Genomic DNA, 23,189 nt, shown 5'->3' on the forward strand with positions numbered 1-23,189 from the left:
TATTTTTCACATCTAAAGGAAAATCATTTGCTCTAAGTTCTAATAGTTATAAGAGTTCTTCGAAAAATGTTTCGAAAGTATTTCTTTCAGTTTTCTAACTGTGTATTATGTAAAACTGAATATCACCATCTATCTAAATGTCCAAATTATCCAAAATTATCAGTGAATGATAGAGTGGAAGTAGTTAAAAATAATAATCTGTGCTTTAAATGCATGTCTAATAAACACTCTGTATTAAATTGCTCTTCAAAAATGTTTTGTTTTTGCAAAAAGAGGCATCATAAAACATTGCATTTTCCAAACCGAAATTCAAATTAAAATCGTAACGTAAAGAAAACGAACTAGCAATTAAAAGTGAGTCAGCAAATACTGCTCAAAGTTCAAGGACCTCGACAACCCCGGTGTGTGAAGATCGTAAGTTTCCTAATGTAGAAGCCCAAGAGTTTGTGCAAAGCTTAACATTCTTAGTAATCATTCGAATAAAAGGAAAAATAAAGTGTTACTAAGTGCCGCGATTTGTATTTTGACAGACGCAAACGGAAATGAATATAAATTACGATTCCTTTTGGATGGAAGTGAATCCTGTCTATTAAGTAAACAAATCGTAGATATCATACAATTAAAAAAAGAAAAAGTAGATATTGTAGTTTGAGGTTTAAATGATTCATCTGTAAGAATAAAAACAAGAGTTAATGCGAATATTCGTAACAAAAGTAAGTGTTATGTTAAAAATGTAAATTTCATGTTTGTTCTGAAAATAACGACAGACTTTATACCCTCACAGAGAGTAAACATTTCTCTTGGAAATTTTGGACATATAAAGTTAGCAGATGACAAGTTTAATATTCCCGCATGTAATGACTGTTTGCTCGGTGTAGAGGTATATTTAAATTTGCTACAACCAAGTCAAATTCGATTTGATAATTCTAACATCATTCTACAAAACAGTGTGTTTGGATTTTTTGCATTTGTAACAGAAAAAGAGAGTGGCGTTCATTGTGGTATGATAAAAGAAGAAACAAATTTAGATGAAATACTCAAGCTATATCCGTGAAGAGAATCGGAAATACGTAGTTAAGATGCCGTTTAGGGAAGATCTAACGTATTTAGCGAATTCGAAACATATCGTGCTTAAAAGGTTGAACTCGTTGTAAACTCGTTTAAGTAAGGATGAAAATTACTTATTGCTTATTGTACTCAGATTTTCTACATGAATCTAGTTATCGCCCTGAATAAACAAATTTATTTCTTTAAATAAATAAAGTTATTTATTTAAATAAATAAAGTTATTATTCTGAGAAAAGTTCGACACCTAAAGTGTAAAAAGTTCCAGAATTCTGAAGTGTTTCTTTTGATAAAATAAACCTATCATTGGATCCGTGCGCATTCAGTCTATTACGAACCCCTATATGCTAGCATCAATTTTGGTCAGATGTGGGAATGAATGTCAGTGACAAAAGCGATGGATAGAACTGCATTAAACGCCAACTCGCGGAAAATAAGACTGTTTCCCAGCAATGACGCTGTAGACAAATTAGTAACCATCTGGCGAAGCACAGGTTGCTAGATAATGAGAAGCTCCATTTTAAAGCGCCTCAAATTTCTGCAATGAGTGGTGCCAGCAATGGACTTTTCAACATGGGATATACCAATGGAGTTCCAAGGTGTATGTACAGATCCAGAAAAAGTGCCAGCAGTTAAAGGACAGAAGACGCCCCGAAAACATGTATCAGCTGAGAAGTTTCCCGGAGCTTTATACCTACTATAGGAAATTTGTGAGGGAATTTTCTTCCATTGCAAGATCCCTTCACAAGTTGACAGAGAGGAAGCAAAAGTTCTAATGAAAAAAAAAAAAGTGAGGATGCATTTAGTAAACTTAAGGAGGTTCTAACATCTGCTTCAATCCGGATGTATCCTCAGCTCGACAAACCTTTATTCTCGACACGGGATATGCAAGCAATGATAGTATCGGTGCTGTTTTGTCCCAAGAAATAAACGGTCAAGAATGTGTCGTGGTATATTGCAGCAAGGGTCTACCTAAACCAGATAGGAATTACTGTGTCCTCCACGAAAGAGTTGCTCACCATAGCGAAAGCTTTAGTACAATCCCATTATTATCTCTACGGAAGAAAATTCCTCTTACGCACGGACCATGTGTCGTTGACATCGCTCTTAAATTTCAAGAATCCTTAAGGCCATATAGCCAGATGGACACAGTTTCCAGTAATATGACATAACTATCCGTCATCGGAAAGGATTTTCACATGGAAACGCCGATGCTCTGTCTAGAAGACCCTGTGCAGAACGCTGGCAATGTTCCAAGTTCGAAGAGATCCGAGCTTCTTAATCAGGCCGCAAGACAAGTTACAACTTCAGCATGGATTAATCGAAATCCATGGAGTGACGAAGAAGTCAGGAAAGGCCAGTTGGAAGACAGCAACATTAAACCGATAACTGAATTAATGGAGTCTTCAAATAGGAAACCTACCTGGCAGGACATTTCGATCTATAGTCCTACGACAAAACAATATTGGGCTCTCTGGAACTCATTCCATATTCGAAACGGCGTCTTGTACCGGAAGTTCGAATCGGATGATGGAAAGGCATTCCGATGGCAGCTGATACTTCAAAGATCACGGACATCCTTATAGAACTATACAAGGCTGATGAAACGGGGCAGACCTACAGGAGGCCACTTCGGAATAATGAAGACTTTATATACAGTTCGAGAGCGCTTCTATTGGAGTAATGCAAGGGCTGACGCATGGAATGCTTGTGTGAGTCGGACCGAAGGAATACACCAGAGGAAGTTACAACATAGGAGGCCTATTGAACGTATCATCTTTGACATCCTAGGACCTCTGCCACGAATTGCTGATGGCAACAAACACATCCTCTTTGTCACTGATTACTTAACCAAGTGGCCTGAGGCGCATCCTATTTCTGATCAAGAGGTTGTCTCGGTAGCAGAGTTAATGGTGCAGCATTGGATTTCCAAGTTCGGAGTGCCTCTTCAGTTACATTCCAATCAAAGGAAGACATTTTATCTCGGCTGTAATTAAAGAACTGCAAGCTAATTGGCATCGACAAAACCCAAACGACAAATTTATATCCCTCAGTCGGACCGCATGGTAGAGAGGTTTAATCGAACCATCCTTAATAACCTCTCGTTGATGGTTTACAGAAACCAACCGGATTGAGACAAGAAATTACTTGTTTATACCGACCTATAGCAGGCTGTCTGATAGGCTATTGATTTGCTGTCTTCGAGACTACGGGCTATCCCCCATCCCAGATGCTCTACGGTCGTGCCTTCGTCTGTCTTGTGATCACTCGTTTGGTCACTCTCCGGATGCGCCTTCATCGCCTGAGGACATCAAAGACTTCAAGGCACGGTTTGATTTGAAGCACAATTTTGCACGATAGCGAGTCAACTTGCCGACGGAGAAGATGAAGATGCGATACGACACGAGATCTACAGGATATCGATTCTACGGTGACAAGGTGTGTTGTGTAATCTGATTGGAAAGAAAGGTCCCTCTCTTAACCTACAGTCATCTTGGTATGGTCCTTACACAGTCCTAAACAGGCTGCAGTTTGGATTCGTAAGCCATCGAATTCTAAGCCTAAAGTTCATTACGACAGGCTAGCGCCTTACTAATGACCGTAATAGTAACGTAGTCTCCATAGCATATATAATGTAAATAGTATACTAAAACCATGGTCTTGTATGTATATAAATTTGTAAATTTATGCATTTATTTGTAAGTTTAACATTTGATTTGTTTTATGTTATGTATTGAAATTATTGTTTTAAGTACTGCATTGATTTGCATTACTTGTAAGTACGACTTCCCGTCCACAGATTGTACTGCCCGGGACTCGCTGCCCTTCAGAGAGGGGTAGTGTTACGAATTTTGTACATAGAATAGATGATGTTAGTGCCATTATATGTGAAATAGTTGCATTTTTCATTATAATGTAACATGAAAATCTAAAGAAGCTAAGCTTGTTGGAAACGTAAGAATACAGGGGCAAGCCTATTTAACATTGAATAAATGGCTGTTTCGCTAAACTGGCGACGATTTTGGCGACATCTCGGTCCGGTCCCTATATCACCAAAATAGGTGTTGTAATTGAATAACTGTAATTGATTTCATGTGTAACTATAACTGTATTCGGCCCTTATATAACTTCCAGGAATTTCCAGAAGCAGGAAGTACTAGAAATATCTCGACGGCCGGGTAAAACAATATAAGACCGAAGACAGCAATAGTTTCTGAGTTTTCCTTATTGCTAGTTCAGCGTGAGTCAGAGTACTGAGATATCTCAGGGTTAAATTCGCTCTTTATAGATGCACTTTGCATTGCGTTGTGTTTAACGTTCTTAGTAGCTTGAAGTGTAACTACTGATTGTACTCTGTGAAACTGCTAACACCAGTACGAGTATTTCTGTGGAAAGTTCCAGAACTCTGATGTGTTTCTTTTGATAAAAATAAATTTTATTAACCTATCATCAGACTTATGTGCATTCAATCTATTATGAACCCATATGCAAGCAACAATATATTACTAAAAATGCTGTAAAGCTATCCCTTGATTAACATGATTAATTAATCTCTCAATGTCCTAGTGTATAGGCAAATCTATTTAATCTAATAATAATTACTGGGAAAAACTACAATTCATCTGTAACTGAGTACTGCTTTAATTTTATTCACTTTATATGGTCTTTTTGAAGGGAAAAGTAAAAACCGAATGCAGAATAAATATTTAAATAATAGTAATATTGAAATTAGCTTTTGCAGTTTCAGAAAACGTTATCAAAAGCCATTTGAATAGTTATCAGCATAAATACTATAATAGTCAGAAAAATGAATCTCTAGACCTAGCCAATAAACAAGAATGCTTCAGTTAGAATATGGATTCACATCCATTATTTGCTGCTTTGAAAGATTTCAAACAGTGAAATATTTTAGCATATTCTTTGTTATTTCCTTTACAAACTCATGTTCTTATTCGTTATTGCTCATGTCATTTGAATCCAATACCTCTTTAACGTCATTTACATCAAGACTCATAATTCATAGTTTTGTTCTAACCAAAAGAATGTTAGCACACACTGTGCAACTCTATCAAAACCAAGTCTTAACCAGTTTGCAATAATTTGTTTAACCAGGATGTTTATATGGTCATATTTACAACTTATACTCTATTAGGAATATATCTTATATGTCTATCTTATATGTCTTTCGTGGCAACATTAAAGAAGTGTTATTAAAACTCTTGTCGCGTATGAAGAGCTTGTTGCAATTAATTTATCAGCATTAATGAAATCGCCTAGTTAGCACAAAATACCTGAATATAAAGCATATCAATTTACACAAACATAACCATGAGCATTCCATGCAACTTACAGAACAGAAAACACATCACCATTTAAAATACAATAAATATTTATTGGAATGTTAAAACATTTCACAGAAAGAATACACAATTCATCTAATGACATTTAAATGACTGTATGTTATACTTCTGCTCTTTTAAAATGCAAATAAAATATCAAATTTGACAACCATACAGGAGCTGCATAAATGCAAATTGCACTATATTATTTCCATACTTCATCATACCTTTAGTATCAAATGCAACATACATTCTAGTTTTAATTTATAATCTTACATTTACATCAAAAATATTTTAGCTGGAAGCCAAAGAATAGGTAGGTAACATGAAACAAAGTCAGCAGTAATTATACTTTTTACTCAAAATTTTAAAATGAGTGTCCTAAGACGCTGATGATAATTTACAATTATATGGATTGAGAAACCCATAAGATCAACTTCTTCCACCAGAAATCGTCAAATTGGAACTGCCAGATGTCAGTGATTTTAATCATTTGGCCATTGGTGTGCAGTGAAGACTAGTTAAAAAATTTATGAATAATCAAAATATTTCACGTAAATAATTATTTTCAAAATTCTAATTTGTCAAGTTACTTTTTAGAAGCTATAAAAAATTTAAACCAGTGTTTCTCAAAGTTAGTGATACTGCCTCTACCTCCATTGGGGATGCGTTTATCTAGCTGATGAAAATAAATTTGATTAAAAATATAATTTAACTGCTAAACTAAATAAAGTATTTCTCAAAATTTCATAATGATAAGAATTTAAATGTAAATGGTAAGACTATAAATATATTTATACATTAATATTAAATATATTATATTTAAATATATTCGAATATATATTTATTAAACTTACAATACTCAGTTCTTGAAAAATTAGAATTTGTCTTAGCCAAATTTTGTTTTTTATTAGCAAAGTTTTTAGTTAGATCTGATACTACGGAACCTTAGCAGACAACATTTAAACATAAAAACTCTAAATATGAAGAAACCCGATATAAAATGTAAAATATTTCATGAAATAACTCCAAGAGCATCCCTACCTCTTGCTGAAATCAACTCATTTAACATTTGGTCATTCAATGTGACTAATATTTTCCTTGCCTTCACGACTGGATTTAGATTTGACGAGATGCTAAGCTATTTGAGATATGGGGCACTTTATGAGGCACATAAGTCACATTTTCTTTTCTTTTCTTTTTCTTTCTTTCTTTTTTTTTTTTTTTTTTTTTTTTTTTTTTTTTATGTGGGATATGGTAAAATTTTTGGAGGTGACCTCAAGAAAGTGGAGGCCCTAAACTATACCTTGTGCAGCTTATACGTAAATCCGGCACTGCTTGCATTTGAAAATGATTAACAATTTTAGATGTGCATGTATTCATACTCTGAACTAATTTTTTACAAGTAGGTACAATTTAACTGAATATTGCACATGAATATTTTGTATGAGCTACTTTCAAGAGAACAGCTGCAGCAAAACTTAAAACTTACAAAAACTAAAGGTCAATGGTAAGAATTAGAAAGATATCTAAACAAACTATGGAAATGGGAAACAAAAAATAGTGTGAAAAGAATGGAAACTTGAATAAAGAAGATAACTACTTGCAGAAATTATTATACCTGGTTTTAATCATATTTTTCTATTCAAGAATAGTTATGCATGTCTTTTTCTTCAACTATACATAACTGTAAAAGATGGGATGCTATTTTTATGGAATATTCTGTATTTCAAGAATGTTCTTTTCTCTCCCTCTCTCTCTCAAAAAAAAAAAAAAAAAAAAAAAAAAGGGGGGGGGGGAGGGGAAGGAGCTCAATTTATATCTTGAAATGTATATTAATCAATAAATTTTCTTTCAACTAAATACTTCTGTTTGTGATCTTATACATATCAATGGGTGAAACAAAACAAAAGAGCAAACTTAAATATAAAATTTCTTACATATATATATAATAATTTTTTAACTAAAGAAATATTGATTATATTATCTCCTAATTTTAATTTTAGTAGAAGTATCTAAAAAGAAAGTTTTTGTAGAAAAACTTTTAAACTTAAAAATAAAAATAAAACTTGGAGATAATATATAGAGTGAGTGCATCAAGTAAGTGATAAATAGCGCTAATAGCTGCTATTTAGCATTGTTTTCGAACTAAGCGAATTTAAGATCATACAACATTATATATATATATAAGACTCTCTCTATATATAAGACGAATATATGACTCAAAATTGCCACATTCATATTATTAAAAGATATTCTCTCCTTTATATATTTTAGTTAAAATGATCATTGAATTAGCTTGATAACAAATAATGGTATTGATGTTGTATGCAACTTACTGCTTTTGTGATCGTATCATCAAACTGTAATTTTTAAAAGAACTTTGTCGGTTCTGAAAATAGTACTAATGCTCAAACAATTGAATCATGTTGGGAGATTCTGAAGTTAAAGTAAATCACATCTGTAAATGTTTCATATTATCTTGTAGAAGCATGGCTGATAATGCATTAATTAAAGCAAAGATCATTTTTTGCCCATGCTGCATGACATGCGTATGGTATATGGCTGAATGACTCATAAAAACGGCTCTTTTAGGGCCAATCTTTCTTTTGTTCAGTTAACTTGGAAACAATTTAAATTTAATGAAAGTAGTTTATTACATAACTGAATTAATTATTGAAATCATTTTCATTTGTTCCTTCTTAATTAATAATGTTTATTTTCATATTTAAAAACTGCACTTTAACAACATCATATAAGAAATAAATAATTAACTAAAAGTGGTAGATTGCATACTAACATCAATACACAAAAAATAAATATTTTTCAAAAAAAAAAGTTTCAGATCTTCAGTGTTTTGAACACAATGTTGCTGTACTAACTTCTAATGATTTAAAACTTGAAAGAGAAATAAATAATTACCTCGAAAATGCAAAATCAACCTAATAGCAAATGCATTATATATTACATAAATATTTATTCTTAACAACTTTTCCCAATTATTTCACTTTCATGATTATATAATTCAAAATTCTACCTTTACATAGACAAATTTCTAATGTACAATATTGCTAAAAAATAAAATGGCACTATTACATTATCTCCTCAATTTGACAAGAATCACTGGGCAAAATACTATGTTGACAATGTAGCAACCCATAATTTTACGTACATGTATTTATCTGGCAACCCACTATTGGCACATGCATTATGCGAGCAGCATTTTAGTAGTGGTGGTAGTAATTTGTGTGGCTTTGATATCTGAGGGTCATGTTTGTGATTTTTTTTCCTCACAATGAATCATAACGCTACCGTGTGCCTGCTAATGAAAATGAAAGCGTTGCATTTTTTTTTTTTTTTTTCTTTTCTTTTCCAGAAATATGGCAGTCTGCCTTTTTAACTTAAAACAGGTCAATGCGTACATGGAAAGCAGTGCCAGTTTGGTTTTGCAATACTGCTGTGAATACAGACAGAAGACCAAGAAAATAGGAAGTTAAGTGGATGTTTGTAATATTTTTAATTTAGTAAATTTATTATGGTTTTATGATATTTTGATTGTTTCATTATGGATGCTTTTGTGTTTTAAATTTTGTTGCTGTTTTATGTAATTTTCAGTGTAGTACCATTTTTTTTAAACCAGCTATTGTTTTTAATGTGTTAGGTTAGTGAAAAATCATCATCAGTGCGACATCAATAACTGACAACTTTGTGGGAGAGTTGAGAGGTTAACACAAGAAATAAGCTTAAAAGAAATACAAATATGCTTAAATTACAATTTCTCATAATATATAAATACATGAAACCATGTAAACATTAAATAATAATAATAACAGAGCATTAATTCAGAATTAAACACAGCCATATAACCAGTTTAAGAAATAATTACTGTCACATGAATAACTTTTAAATTTACACCAAGAAATAGTTCATATAAATGCAGTTATATATTGTTTATAATTTCTTATTCAGAAAAATTACACACAGTTATTTAGCCAATATATTTTAGAGTTTTTTTGCATTTATATACGTAATGTTTCAAATATTATGATTAATAATGTTACATGATGTAAATGTAAGGATTATTGCAAAGTTTTTAAATGGTACACATAAATATCACACATTTCAATATATAAATTAATCCATGTAAAAGCCAAAAGTGCGTTTTTATTTCAAAAATTTACCCCAAATTCAAAATCCATATATATAAGTTGAAAAGGGGAAAATCCTTTAAAATTTAAACATATTTAGATGAAAGCAAAAATGTTGCCAAGTAGGTAAAATAGGTGGAAAATTTTCCAATCAAATCGCTACTAAGTAAAATCCCAGATGCCAACAATGAAGTTTTAACTCTTGTAATCCTATTTTCAGCTATCACATTTTCCCCATTCATTTTTTGTCTTGTATACAGTTTGGGGTATCTGTGCTAGTCTTATTTTCTGTACCATTTTATTTACCTGAAAGATGAGTTGGAAAAGAAATTATTATATGGCAAATTTCAAACTATGGGTGATCCTCTTATCTGAAAATTTTAACAACAATATGATTGTTTGGCATTTCTCCATTGAGAAGGCCTGGTGCAAATTTTGCCAAAAATGGATCTTTCATTTTGGCAACAATGCAACAAACCAGCTTTATAAACAATTTTGAAAATACAACTAACTCATTTAATTTTTTTCATAAACTTAAGAAACAAAAAAGTGAGATATTTAGTAATTTATCACTTGTGCTCAGCTAACAGAAAAGTACCTACGTTTTTTTGAAAGATTAGTGGATCCATGTAAACGCCAACCTTTGTAATTTAGCTTTAGATTTTTCTAAAGCTAAATTTTTGGATCGTTTATTCCAAAAATTCTTGACTCATACATAGAAATATATGTAGTATACTATGAGGAATGGAATTTCTAAAGGAATTTCATATTACTGAAACTAGGCAATACATCTACTACTCACTACAATGGACTCTAGATTTTACAAATTTATATGAATTAAAAAAAGGTGCATAAAATGTATACTTTCTACAATGGAGACTTTTAAAAATACAAGTTCTGAGTACTCAAAAACTTGAAATACTACTGAAAACTTAGTAAGACTTGCATACAAACTATACAGAGTTGCAAAGTGTAATATTTTATAAATACAACTATGTTTGGTATTTCACAATGAAATAATTTCCTTAGTAGCAAATAAATGCAAAGCATTAAAAACATTTATAAAGTTTCTTTAGAAGGTTTATCAAAAATTTTAATTCTATTAACACATTTTTTATTGATGACATAAAAGATCTGAAACAGAATACCAGAACAGATAAAATTAGGGAGGGGAGAATTTTATACAGCAGAAGCATTCTGCAAACAATCTGGACAGAAATAGCATAATAAAATTGAACAAATGATAATATTTAATTAAAATAACATTAGCAATAATTATAATAAATTATGTATTATGATTTACAATAATTTTACCAACGATGTATCTTGATTAAAATGTCTATGTGCATTTATATAAAATAAAATTCAAGTACCTATATAAATAAACAAGTCCACAATATTTTGTACAATTGATTCTTATGCAAATAAAAACTATTCTCATTCATTTGCTTTTTCTTTTTTTCAAAGTTTAATAACAATGATATCCATATTTACATAAATCCAAGATCCCGATCCCAATTAATACTGTATTTCATTTAAATCATTATGAATGACAGACTCTTGGTAATAAATAAGTCCATAAAATTGAGCACTAAATATATTTACATGAACACAAAAATAATGTCAATACAAATACTTTTTACCAGTATAAACTACAGTAAACTTGACTTTAATTATTATATCTGTACAATGATAATATGAAAAATACCTTTTTTATCTTGTTCTTAACTGAATGTGTTAACACATTCCTTTTTACTTCAGAAAAAACTGAAAATGTAAATGAAACAGAACAAATTTCTTTTCTTTCTGGAATATCACAGACTTACAGTTTCACTTAGTTCAACTCATTGGCATGAGGTGATAGGAATACTTATCTTTACGAATATGAAACCTCCATACTGCATAAACAGTCATCACAATAATGGTAACACCTATCATAGCAACAAATAGAGCTATGGTTATATCTGAAAAATAAACAAGAACAAAATTTAAATGAAAAATTAATTTTTATACATAAAAGATAAAAGTTTTCAATTAACAAAGAAGATATCAAACAAGAGAAATTCAATAATAAATTAATTATTCTCTGCCATTAAAGACAACTGGAGAAAATAAACTAGGTTTCAATGAATACTAGAAAATTAAGGCTTCTCTACAAGAAATGTTTAACTTTTACTATTTTTCCATAAATAAAAGTGAAAATATGTGTCTTTTCAACCAAAATAAAATATATGTACATGTTGCTAGATTCTCTTAAAAGGCCAGCAGAAAAAAGTTTAATGAACCTACTTACTTTTTACTTTCAGTTACTGGAGATAAATTAAAAGATTTCATTATAGCTTTTGTTTCAATTTAATGGGTAAATATAACTGAAAGTTTCATTTCAGTTATGCCTCCAAAATAGATTTAGAAAGTTCTCTTTGAATAAAGGGGTGGGAAAGATTGGCATATCATTCAAGAGAAAGGTCAAATATTAAGTAAAACACATCCTGCTAGAGCAATAACATACATAAATTTAGAATGTATTTTATAGCATACCTTGACCCATAAAAAATAAATGTACACTTTATCAGCCAAGAACAAAAGATACAGATAAGTCCTCTATTTTTCTTTTTTTGCAGGGGGGGGAAGCACAAATATTACATAAAGTATACATTTCACATTCAATATTACAATATTTTATTTTAATCCAGGCAACAAACAACAAAGCAATATATATCGAGAATAATAAGACTACTCTATCAATAAAATGATTGACTCACAAAATATTAAGAGCTTCTTCATTATTACAGTCAAAAGTCGTTAATTTGGACACCCATAATCCGGAATGATCTATAATCCGGACCTCAAAGCTACAAACTTTCTGCGCATGCGTCGCGTTCACGCATGCGCACAGGCGTTTACGAGAGCGCGTAAGACCCTTACGGCTGCGAATATGTTTGTGCGCATGCGCGTTTGTGTAACGGCGCGTTTAATGTGTGTGATAGGCTAAGCTAAAGTTACCTAATTCAGTTAATGTTGCAGATTGCGTTGTTCCTTAATCTTCGAATTGGATCCGACTTATTATTTTTTGCAGACTGTTAGAGCAATTTTATAAAAGTAAGCTTGAACTTTCGATTATGTCAAATAGAATTTCCGATATATATTTACTACAAAGCGAAAGTATGTTTTGAAATCCGAAATCTGTTTATCAATTTCACGCTCTGCGGCAGAGGGGGGGGCAGAAACGTCATTATTAGATTATGATAGATTAGAAAGATTATGTCAAATAGAATTTCCGATATATATTTACTAATATGTAATTTGTATCTACAAAGCGAAAGTATGTTTTGAAATCCGAAATCTGTTTATCAATTTCACGCGGCGGATTGGAAGTTAATCTGTCAGCACTATCCTTATCTTCAGGGCAGATGTTTTTATTTTATTTGGTTTATAATTCCATACTAAGTGTAGTATTTCATCTCTATGTACTCCGTCTTTGATATGATTTAAATCAAGTTCCTCGTCATTACAAATCGCTTCCGATAGTGAAGGAAGTGACCCAGAGGTTATTGAAAACGAAAACATTTCGATTGACAAATTAGTCGGTATTCTCAACACAGCAATTATAGGACTTGAACAGCGGAACTTTGTAACTAAACAAGAAATTATGTCTGTTTAATAGAATTAAAGAGAAAGTATTATCACATGAAACGAAGCAACTTACATTGAAGGAAATGTTTAATAAAGTAAACAAATAAATATTAAGCTTTTTCTTTTTGTAAATTTTGATACCCTTTAGATCATAATTGTTCTTTATTTCATAAATTACGGTTTCATATTTTTAATTTTGTAATTTCTGCATGCCATCTTACTAGATTTAAACTGATGATCTATAATCCGGAATCGCCGAAGTCCCGAGGAGTCCGGATTAACGACTTTTAACTGTATTTATTATATTAACTTAATATTATACACTAGCTAAAATTCTTCTTGACAAAAATATTGTAAAAAAAAATTATTACTGATATGGATTAGCCTAAAAAATAACTGATTAATTATGTACACTATGAGTTTTTTAAAAAAAAAAAAAAAAAAAAAAAAAGACAGTTCTACATCTCCCATTCTACTGGGCCGACTGACGAAACTCGAAGTGCGTTCTTCATGTCTCGAAAGTGTGACTTAAGATATATATTATATTTATATATAGCACTATTCTAACATAGGTATTTCGACACAAAATCAGACTTTTTCTGAAATAACATACCATTTTTTTTACATATTTCAATTCTACGACTCAAATTAACATAATATTAGATTTTGTAAAATTTGGTGCGAAATTCAACAATTTATGTTGGTGCTTTTTTGTTTGCATCAAGGATAGTTAGTTCACTTGGTGAACTTCTTAATACAGGGCAACTTATTTTCTTTTCCTTTTTACATCATGCGTGAAAGGAAAAAAAGGCACAATCGTTCCTTCTTTCAAATAATGTTCTTCATATATTTTTAATTATAATTCCTATTATTTTAAGTATTTTTTTCCTTTTTCAAATTTCATTTTAATTGTTTAAGTTGCATGGTTTCTTTCAAATAACTGCTTTAAAAATTTCTATTTACACATTTGAACTGTGTAGTTTAAATAAAAGGTGCATCGTTTATATATATATTTTTTCAAATAGTTTTCTTTATACTATACTTTTTTAGTCACAGTTATTATTTTAGGTAATTTTAAAATTTTTAGACTTTAATTTTAATTGTTTGTGTTGCATTGCCTCTTCAGATAATTGTTTTAAAATTTTTTATTTATTCATTCGAACTGAGCATTTTAAACATATTTAGTAATACAAATTTTCCAGAATTTGATTTTATTTATTTGCATTGCGTTTCTTTCGGAAGAATACTTTGTGACCCAGACTATGATGAATTTGAAAACTGCATACATTAAAGCACAGTTAACATGCCTTTCATTGTTCCGTTCGCAAAAGATATACAAATAAGAGAGATACATAACCGACATTTTAACTTAGGATGACTTATATATATTGCTTTAAACATTTTTATCAGTGTGCCGATTGCTTTACACAATTTTATCATCCTACATTTAGTTTCTTAAAATGTTATTCACATTTTAGTCAAATGTTTTATTTTAGAAATCACAAGAATCAAATATCATAAGATTAAAAAAGTTTAAAAAAAAATAAAATATACTAAATTTGATGCAAAAATTTATTTTTTATACTTAATGGCTTGCACTTTTTCTTCAAGCATTCTACAACTATATTAAAAAGCATCCAACTTTTTAAACATCTATTTCTTACATTCATTTTAAATAAAGTTATCGCCTTCTATTTCATAAAGGCCCACAAACGGCCAAGCGGTAAAGTCACTGAACACTGGGGTTCGAATCCCGGCAAACAGGCTGATTGCATGGATGTTTTCGTGGTTTTTCTCATGTGTAATGTGTATGCCAGCTGGTTTCCCTTAGAACGTTTTTCACGAAGGCATCCTTCCTTTTAGGCAGATAGCCCTGCTTTGCCGTAACTTAATAATCCAATTCAATCCATTTCCTTAGTATCTAGTCAAAGCCTTTATCAGACTAAGCATTTTGAAGGCATGAGATGAAAGGTAAGACTGGTTTCATCAAGAGGAAAAACGTCTTTAGATGATATCCATATACGTTTTAGAGACATTAGGATTTTTTGGAAGCAGGAGACTTGAAAAATGAGCAATGACCTCACGGGAATCGAACCATGGACCTCTTGAATACGTGCCGAGCATGCAGACCACTACATCACGAAGGCGGGAGTAATACCTTATGGATAAATTCCTGAATCTTCAAATAATTTGACTGAGAAATCATGGGATGTTCCGTTTATGATATGATATGATGCTTTATGACGTAATTTAAATTTATACAACCATATAGTTGAAAACCAGTCGCCCTTCAATTTAATCTGCAATGATATGGTTTTTGTCTTTTCCGTTAGTACTAACTCAATCACTGCTATTTGTTGGTGTGCGCGTCCTCCAAGTGTTTTGCCTTTAAACACCTAACTTCCTTGAAGTCCCCTTTAAATTTTTGCTTCCTCCCTAATTTCCTTTCTTTACTTCTACATTTGTTTTCAGTGCTGACACAAGAAAATTAAGATTTTTCGATTGTTACACTTCCACAAATTTTGCATTCTTGTCAAACTTTTTAAAATATCCGTTGCATCAAATGCGTTTCGGCTGAAGATAGCTTTTCATTTTCTGGACATTTTAACTATAAATAAAGTTTAAAGAGAAGTCCAAAGGATAAATATTTGAATTAAAAGATTAAAAAATTAAAGTGCTATATTCAAATCTAATATATATCCTAAGTCGCGCTTTTGAGACATGAAGAACGCAATTTGAATTTCGTCAATCGGCCCAGTAGAATAGGAGATATAGAATTGTCCTTTTTTTTTCGCAATGTATGTGGTTTTTGAATGTGGTATGTATTAAATATAGCAGATATTTAGAAGTTTTTCCTCATTCCACTCTTCTTATTATACTAGTGATTAAAATTATCATTACACATATAAAAATAATGATGGTATTTTATGAATAAACCAATCAATCTGATTTATTTTTTGCAAGGATGGGACATAATTTGTTTTTTAAATGCAAATCATCCAGTGGTATAAATTAGATTTTTATGCCAAAGTTTATAACGTCAAAACTTTTTGGTGGCGCCATTATCAACTAAAGAAACATTCGAAGTGCAAAACAAGTCGTTTAGAAGCAGATTACACAATATAAAAAGAGCAAGAATGTTGATTCTTTAATTTTTTTTTTGGTTTATAGAAACACACTCGAGGGCTGTCTGTCTAAGGGAAGGTATGTCTTCATGGAGGACTTTCTAATAGAAACCGGCTAATGTGCGTGCTACATATGGGGAAAACCAACACAACACCCATGCAAAAAGCCTGTTCACCAAGATTGGAACCCTGAACCCAACTACCAGAGTTTATAGACTTTACCGCTCAGCCGCTGGTGGATTGATTACTTAATGATGGATAATGCCCACTGGAAACAATTTAGACTCTGAAACTGTTACTAGAAAGTGAGGGTAAGGTCACAAAAGAAAAAAACTGTTTTCTCAAATCAATTTCCAGACACTACACATCACAATAGAGACCTGTCTGCAGCTGAGTTTAGGTTTTGCAGTCTCCTAGTTGCCAGATTATTTTAGTTTTTTTTTTTTTTTTTTATGGTGATAATTCTCTTTATAGTACAGATGAGAGCAGGTGAGGATACTGGAGGTCAACAGGTGCTTCCCAACTTAAATGCTTTTTCAAGGTTCAATACTACTACAATATTTATGCTTGAGGAGATCCGTGAGAACGAGTTCCTAGTATGGCCCTTTCATTTATGGCAATGCAATGCTTGTGATGAGTAACTTTGATGAATATTTGCCTGGAATGCAATTTATAAGAGAACTAATAAAATGTAAGCTAATGACTTTATTCATTTTATAATTATATATGATTATAATGTCATGTTGTTTGCATCTTCTAAACATTTGTTGAATTCTGTTCACTGCTAAGCAATTGTGAAGTTTCCAACAGATTGCCCGATTGGATACACAATTTTTTTATGGTGGTTCTTGCATATTCTTAATATTTCCTATATTGCAGTTCTAGTTGCTCCTGTGTAGCACATTTTAGTATCTCCTGTGGGCAACTCTGCTTGGCATATACTGTTTTTGCTCACTAGATGTTCTTTCCACATTTAAATTTCGTTGTGGTTTTTGAGCAGTCTGTATTTTCTTCTATTTTGTAACTATCTGCGAGTTACGTGATACGATATTAAAGATGCTACGGAGTTTGCATGGTGATATGATGTGGGAGTTCTTTTGAGCTAGGTAACAGTCAAAATATGAATTCCTGAGTTCATAGTTGGTTGGATTGCAACTATTATTGAAGGCATTAGTCAGGACATTAAATTTTAGGACTTGCTTATGATATTTATGATTTATTGGTTATTATTTTATAGAAAGTCATGTGTGTGACAAATGGAACAAAAACTACAAGTTTGCACTCATTTATGAGCCTTGAGGACATCCTTTCTGTTGCTCTTTTTTTTTATTGACATGTGTTTGTGTTGACTGAAGTTAGACCAATTTTCAAATTAATCTTTGATAAGTTGGATGGGTACTTGACCTTCCACAATGCTTCTAGGCCACCCGAAGTGTTGAATCTGATCTGCAAGTCAAGGCTGATGACTATGCATTGGAGATTGTTATCTCCATTCTTTTTAAGTTTCTTTGAAAAGGTGAATTGTGTGCTGGGTGGAATATATTGGGCAAAAGCCAAATTAGTTCAGGTTATTAGTCTTGGAATTTGATGTTATTTTTTTTTAAAGATGTTTTCCTATTGATATCATGAGAAAAAAAAAGAGACAATAAATGTTGTGGTTAGAACGATCTTTCTCTTTTTATGAAAAGCACTATTTAGCCAACTTTCAGGCAATCTGGAAAAAAAGGCATTTGTTTAAGTTGTAGGCATTTGTTTAAGAATTTTCTGAAAAAGGATGGGCAGGCTTTATGCATCCATTTGATTATTCCATTATCGACTGCATTAGTTTTGGTGCTTTTTTCTTGTTTAAGCCCTATATTATTAAAATGACTTTACTTTGAGATATTTCTAGATCAGTCTGAGACTGACGAGTCATTGTATAAATATTGATGATGATTTGTGTTAAATCATGCCTTAAATCATATAAAATTAAAAGATAAAACTTTATTTACAAATAATAAAGAGGCTTCACAGGGGGGAAAAACATGTTCTAAAAATGGCTAGCAACAGAACATCTAAACATACAGAACTAAAAAATTATAAATCAACTGTTACACTTTCTGTTGCCAAATTCCTACACTTATATAAGTGAAGTTTCAGAAATAGCATTTTAGAAATAACATCCTCCCACCTTTGTAAAGTGACAACTTTACAAATATTAATCAAAAACAAATATCCAAAAGTTCTAAAATATTAAAAAAGCATAAAAAGGTCAAGTCTTCTTTTCTATTGTATCACTTTTCCAGAACGTGTGTGTTTAGGATCTTTCTCTAATTCAGCTTCAGAAATTTTTCTCCTTTCAAAATGTTGAAATTGGTTGATTAAGGGTTCCCATTCTTCAATAGATCCCTTCATCTTGCTGTTAATTTCTAATGGACTGAGTCTCTGTATAGGTTTTAAAGACTGTTTTTAATCTTAGAAGTCGATTAACACAATTATCTTCTGGAAATACTTCAACTACTTTAGTTATTTTGCACTCTAATTACATTTTCTTTCGATTAACAATAATAACAATATCTCCTATTTCAACTGAATCAATCTCTGACTTCAGGTGATTTAAGAGATTTAACAACCTTTAGAGATGTGTCTTGTATATGCAGTGGTCCCAAATGTCCAGTCGCGGACACTTAACCGACACCAGTTAGCCGACACGGACACTTAGCCGACAGAGCATTTAGCCGACACTGACACTTAGCTGACAGGACATTTAGCCGACAAAATATTTAACCGACACGGACACTTAGCCGACAAGGACACTTAACCGACAGAGACAGTTAGCCGGCAGGACATTTAGCTGACATGGACAGTTAGCCGACAGGACATTTGGCCAACACGGAGAGTTAGCCGACAGGACATTTAGCTACGGAACAACTATCAAGTCATTTAGTCAACAGGACACTAAGCCGACAGTGACGTTTAGCTGACACGTACTCAATAATTATTCAAATTTACTATCAATTACAAAATTTCTCGACTTCTCCATAAGTTCAATATTTAAATCATTTTCTTCACCTGTCAGCAAAACTCATTTTTTGATTCTTAAAGATCTCATATGTGCTTTTAATTATTGTGTGGCGTATATTGGCCAAATTGAAAAAGCGCTGAAATTTGTCGTCAGGGAATGTGAATTAAATATCGAAAGGAAAAAAAAGATTTTTTCTTTTTTTACCTAAGTACGGCAGTCACTTAATTACATTTTAATATGGAATTTTCAAAAATTATCCGTACAGCTTCTTCATTAATCAACTGAGTTCTTTTGAACAATTACATACCATTAATAATTTTTCTTGTTTACTTAATGATATTAATTTTCCAATCTAGCTCTTCTTAATGCTTTCAGTTAGAAAGTCCTTCACAAAGGCACCCCTTCCCTAAGACAGATAGCCCTAGCGTGCTCTGCCATAATTAAATAAACCAAACTTCAATGCTTTCAAATTTGTAGGAAATTAAAAACACAATTTTGTAACATTTTATTGACCATGCCTCTCGCTTAAAATACTTACTTAAGGTTAATGTTTATAACACTAAACTGTTGCATAACATTTAATTTAGAATTAAAATATTCTTTCAGGTGTTGTTTTATTCAGAACTGAATACATTTCCGCAAAAACTACATTTTTCACTCTTCACATATCGGAAACACTGCTGATATGCAAATTTTCTAACGGCACCCACCAAATGATTTGGATCGTGTTAAGATCATGCGGAAGCCTTTTGAATATGATTTATTGGAATTGGATAGTGCATGTTTTAGTACACAGTAAAAATATACATACATTTCTCTTTTCCTAACTAATTTGTATATAATATTATGTACTCACAATCATAATATTACACACACAATCATCTTTCTTCTCTCATCAGGCAACAGAACCCCAGGATAAGCACCATATATCGCAGTTCTTCTCTCTCTTTATATATATATAGCATACACAATCATTTTTCTTCCCTAAATAAAAATTATGCGATAATTCAGCTCTCTCAGTATTAACTTTTGAAGTTTTATCATAATGGCCATAATGAGTAGGTAAAAATGAGTTTGCCCGATTCCGACATTTTAATAGAGTTGCTTATTTTTATCTTAAGAATGGTAAATAACTGCCGGTTGACGATGAGGTGATAATGATTTTTAAACATCTCTTTTCGGTCACCATAACCTTGAAAGTTCTCTTTATTATTTTTTTAATAGCAAAATAAAATAGAGATGCTAATCTAACACTAAACCGCCAATATTTCCTTTAAAAGTATTATTCAAAAATAATACTTTCTTCGGTATTCAGGTTTGGGACATTTTCGAACAACGCATTTATAAAGGTTTAGCCTAAAAAAGCAATTTTCAATGGAAGAGACTGGTTCTATATTAAGTAAAATGGTGACTCTATTTCTGATAGGCCCAGTAGCGTCTGAGCGGTAAAGTGGCAGAGCACTGGTAGTTCGATCCGAATTTCGAATCCCGGGAACGGACTGTCCTTAGTTTGGGTGTTTCCTTAGTTTTCCCCATATGTAACGTGTATACGAGCTAGTTTTCCTTAGAACATCCTCCACGAAGGCATCCTGCCCCTTAGGCCGATAGACTTCTAGCTTTGTCTTAATTACCTAAACCAAACCTACTTCTCTTAGCTGGCCGCAGTACCATGTAGCTAACCCAAAAACAAGAAAGAGAAGGAAAGAAAGAGAAAAATAAATAAATAAATAAATAAATAAATAAAATAAAATTAATGAAAAAATAAAATGAAAATTTATACATTTTAAACAGATATTGAGAAAAGTTATATTTTATAAGAAAAACATTAATATAACATATTACATTGAAAATTACACATCACGACTCTTTCAAAACATAGTACATAATATTATGTATTTACATGACCAAGGCCAACTTACACTCATAAGTTAGCCTTGACATGACTGATCTAGTTAAATCTAGCATAGATAGATGGCACCACATTACGGTGACATTTCAAGATCTGACGCTTTGCTCCTCTCTACTTGGTTTGTGGCCGCCTCCTTCTGCAGCTTCAGTTATGAATAAAACAAAAGCTTAAAGAATATTTTACTTCTAAATTAAACATTATACACTAGTTTAGGGCTATAAACATTAACCTAAGTAGGTATTTTAAGCGAGAGGCATGGTCAATAAAATGTTACAGAATTTTTATCTTAAGGATGGTGGCATGAACTGCAAATTATAGAGGTCACAAATAATTTATACCTTTGCTGGTCTTGAAAATTCACTTTTTTTAATTAGTTTTAATAACAAAATAAAATATATTTGCTGAACTAACCCTCACCGCCATATGTTTCTATAAAAAGTATAATTCAAGAATAAGAAAAATTTTTATTGCATTATTTAGACTTTTCATGACAGGGAAAGGAAATTTCATTAGTGGTAGGAGCCAAGCGATTTTTTAAGGGAAAGAATGTAACATGATGTGATGAGCAAAATAGTAATGAAATGTAAAGATATTAGAAATTTGAAAGCAATTAGAAGAGCGAGATTGGAAAATTAATATCATTACGTAAACAAGAAAAATTATTAATGATGTGAAAGTTGATTAAATGAAGAAGCTTTATGTATAACTTTTGAAGATCCCATATTAAAATGTAATTAAGCGACCGCTGTACTTAGCTAAAAAAATTCTTTTCGTTTTCGAAATTTGATTCACATTCCTCGACGAGAAATTTCAGTGCATTTCCAATTTGGCCAATATACACCAAACAGCACGATACATATGAAACAATGCTAAATTAACACAATAATTAAAAGCACATACGAGATCTTCAAGAATTGAAAACTGAATTTTACTGATAGGCGAAAAAATAACTTAAATATTGAACTTATGAAGAAGTCGAGAAATTTTGTAATTGATAATAAATTTAAATAATCATTGGGCACGCGTCAGCTAAACGTCACCGTCAGCTTAGTGTCCCGTTGACTAAATGTCTTGACAGTTAACTGTGCCGTAGCTAAATGTCCTGATGGCGAATTCTGTGTGTCGGCTAAATGTCCTGTCGGCTAACTGTCCATGTCGGCTAAGTGTCCCTGTCGGCTAAATGTCCTGTGAGCTAACTATCTTGTCGGCTAACTGTCTATGTGGCTAAATGACCTGTCAGCTAAGTGTCCTTGTCGGCTAAATGTCCTGTCGGCTAACTAGTGTCGGTTAAATGTCCCGTCGGCTAAGTGTCACGGTCCCCAAATATCAGCAGAAGCATGGTGATACACTGGTGCATCGTGTTTGTATTGATCTACCAGATGAGAGATCATCCAGACTTGATAAGGCCCTAAGCTATTTGAGATATGGGGCCCTTTATAATATTACAACAGACTTATAAAGGCAGACATATAAAATATATCAATAGCAGACTTATAAAATATATTATATTTTAATACTATTTATACTATATTATAATATTTTTTGGGGCTCCCAAGAAAGTGAAGGCTCTAAGCTATAGCTTGTGTAGCTTATACATAAATCTGCAGATGGGTGCATTTTCAAACATAAACATTCTTTTAGAATTTTTTAAAATCACTAGATGGCACTTCATGTCCACTACAGTTAGTTTATCTAAACCAATACATTGTATTGTGATTCATTTAGATGTAACAGCAGGTGATATAATGTAAACAAAACACAGCTGATGGGCAGCTGTGGTTTCACATGATGTAAACATTTGGAGTGAAGCTGCAATTTTTAGAATTCCTGTTTGTATTCAGTTTGCATCTTTAGATAGCAGACTTAAGTTTTGCCCTGGTTAAAAAAATTAACCAAGATTGTGACGTCTAAGACAAAGAAGTTTTTAATGGAAGAAGAGTATATTTGAATAGAAAACGAGCCTAG

General features: G+C 31.9%; 1 protein-coding gene across 2 annotated transcripts in view; it reads right to left on the bottom strand.

The window, feature by feature from the left end:
• Positions 1-6,720: 6,720 nt before the first annotated feature.
• The window catches only part of LOC118199896 (prostatic acid phosphatase-like), a 78,202-nt gene continuing 61,733 nt past the window's right edge, over positions 6,721-23,189 (bottom strand). The window contains exon 10 of one of the 2 annotated variants that reach the window (XM_035371759.2): positions 6,721-11,517. In XM_035371759.2, coding sequence (XP_035227650.2) covers positions 11,393-11,517 — 125 coding nt within the window. In that variant the 3' untranslated portion in view covers positions 6,721-11,392. Of the gene's footprint in view, positions 11,518-18,274; positions 18,736-23,189 lie in introns of those variants that run through there. The other variant, XM_035371761.2, reaches the window with a different exon arrangement.

The sequence above is a fragment of the Stegodyphus dumicola genome, chromosome 7, assembly GCF_044657685.1.
Source record: "Stegodyphus dumicola isolate Sdum_Otavi_A_Nest chromosome 7, ASM4465768v1".
Lineage (NCBI taxonomy): Eukaryota > Metazoa > Arthropoda > Arachnida > Araneae > Eresidae > Stegodyphus > Stegodyphus dumicola.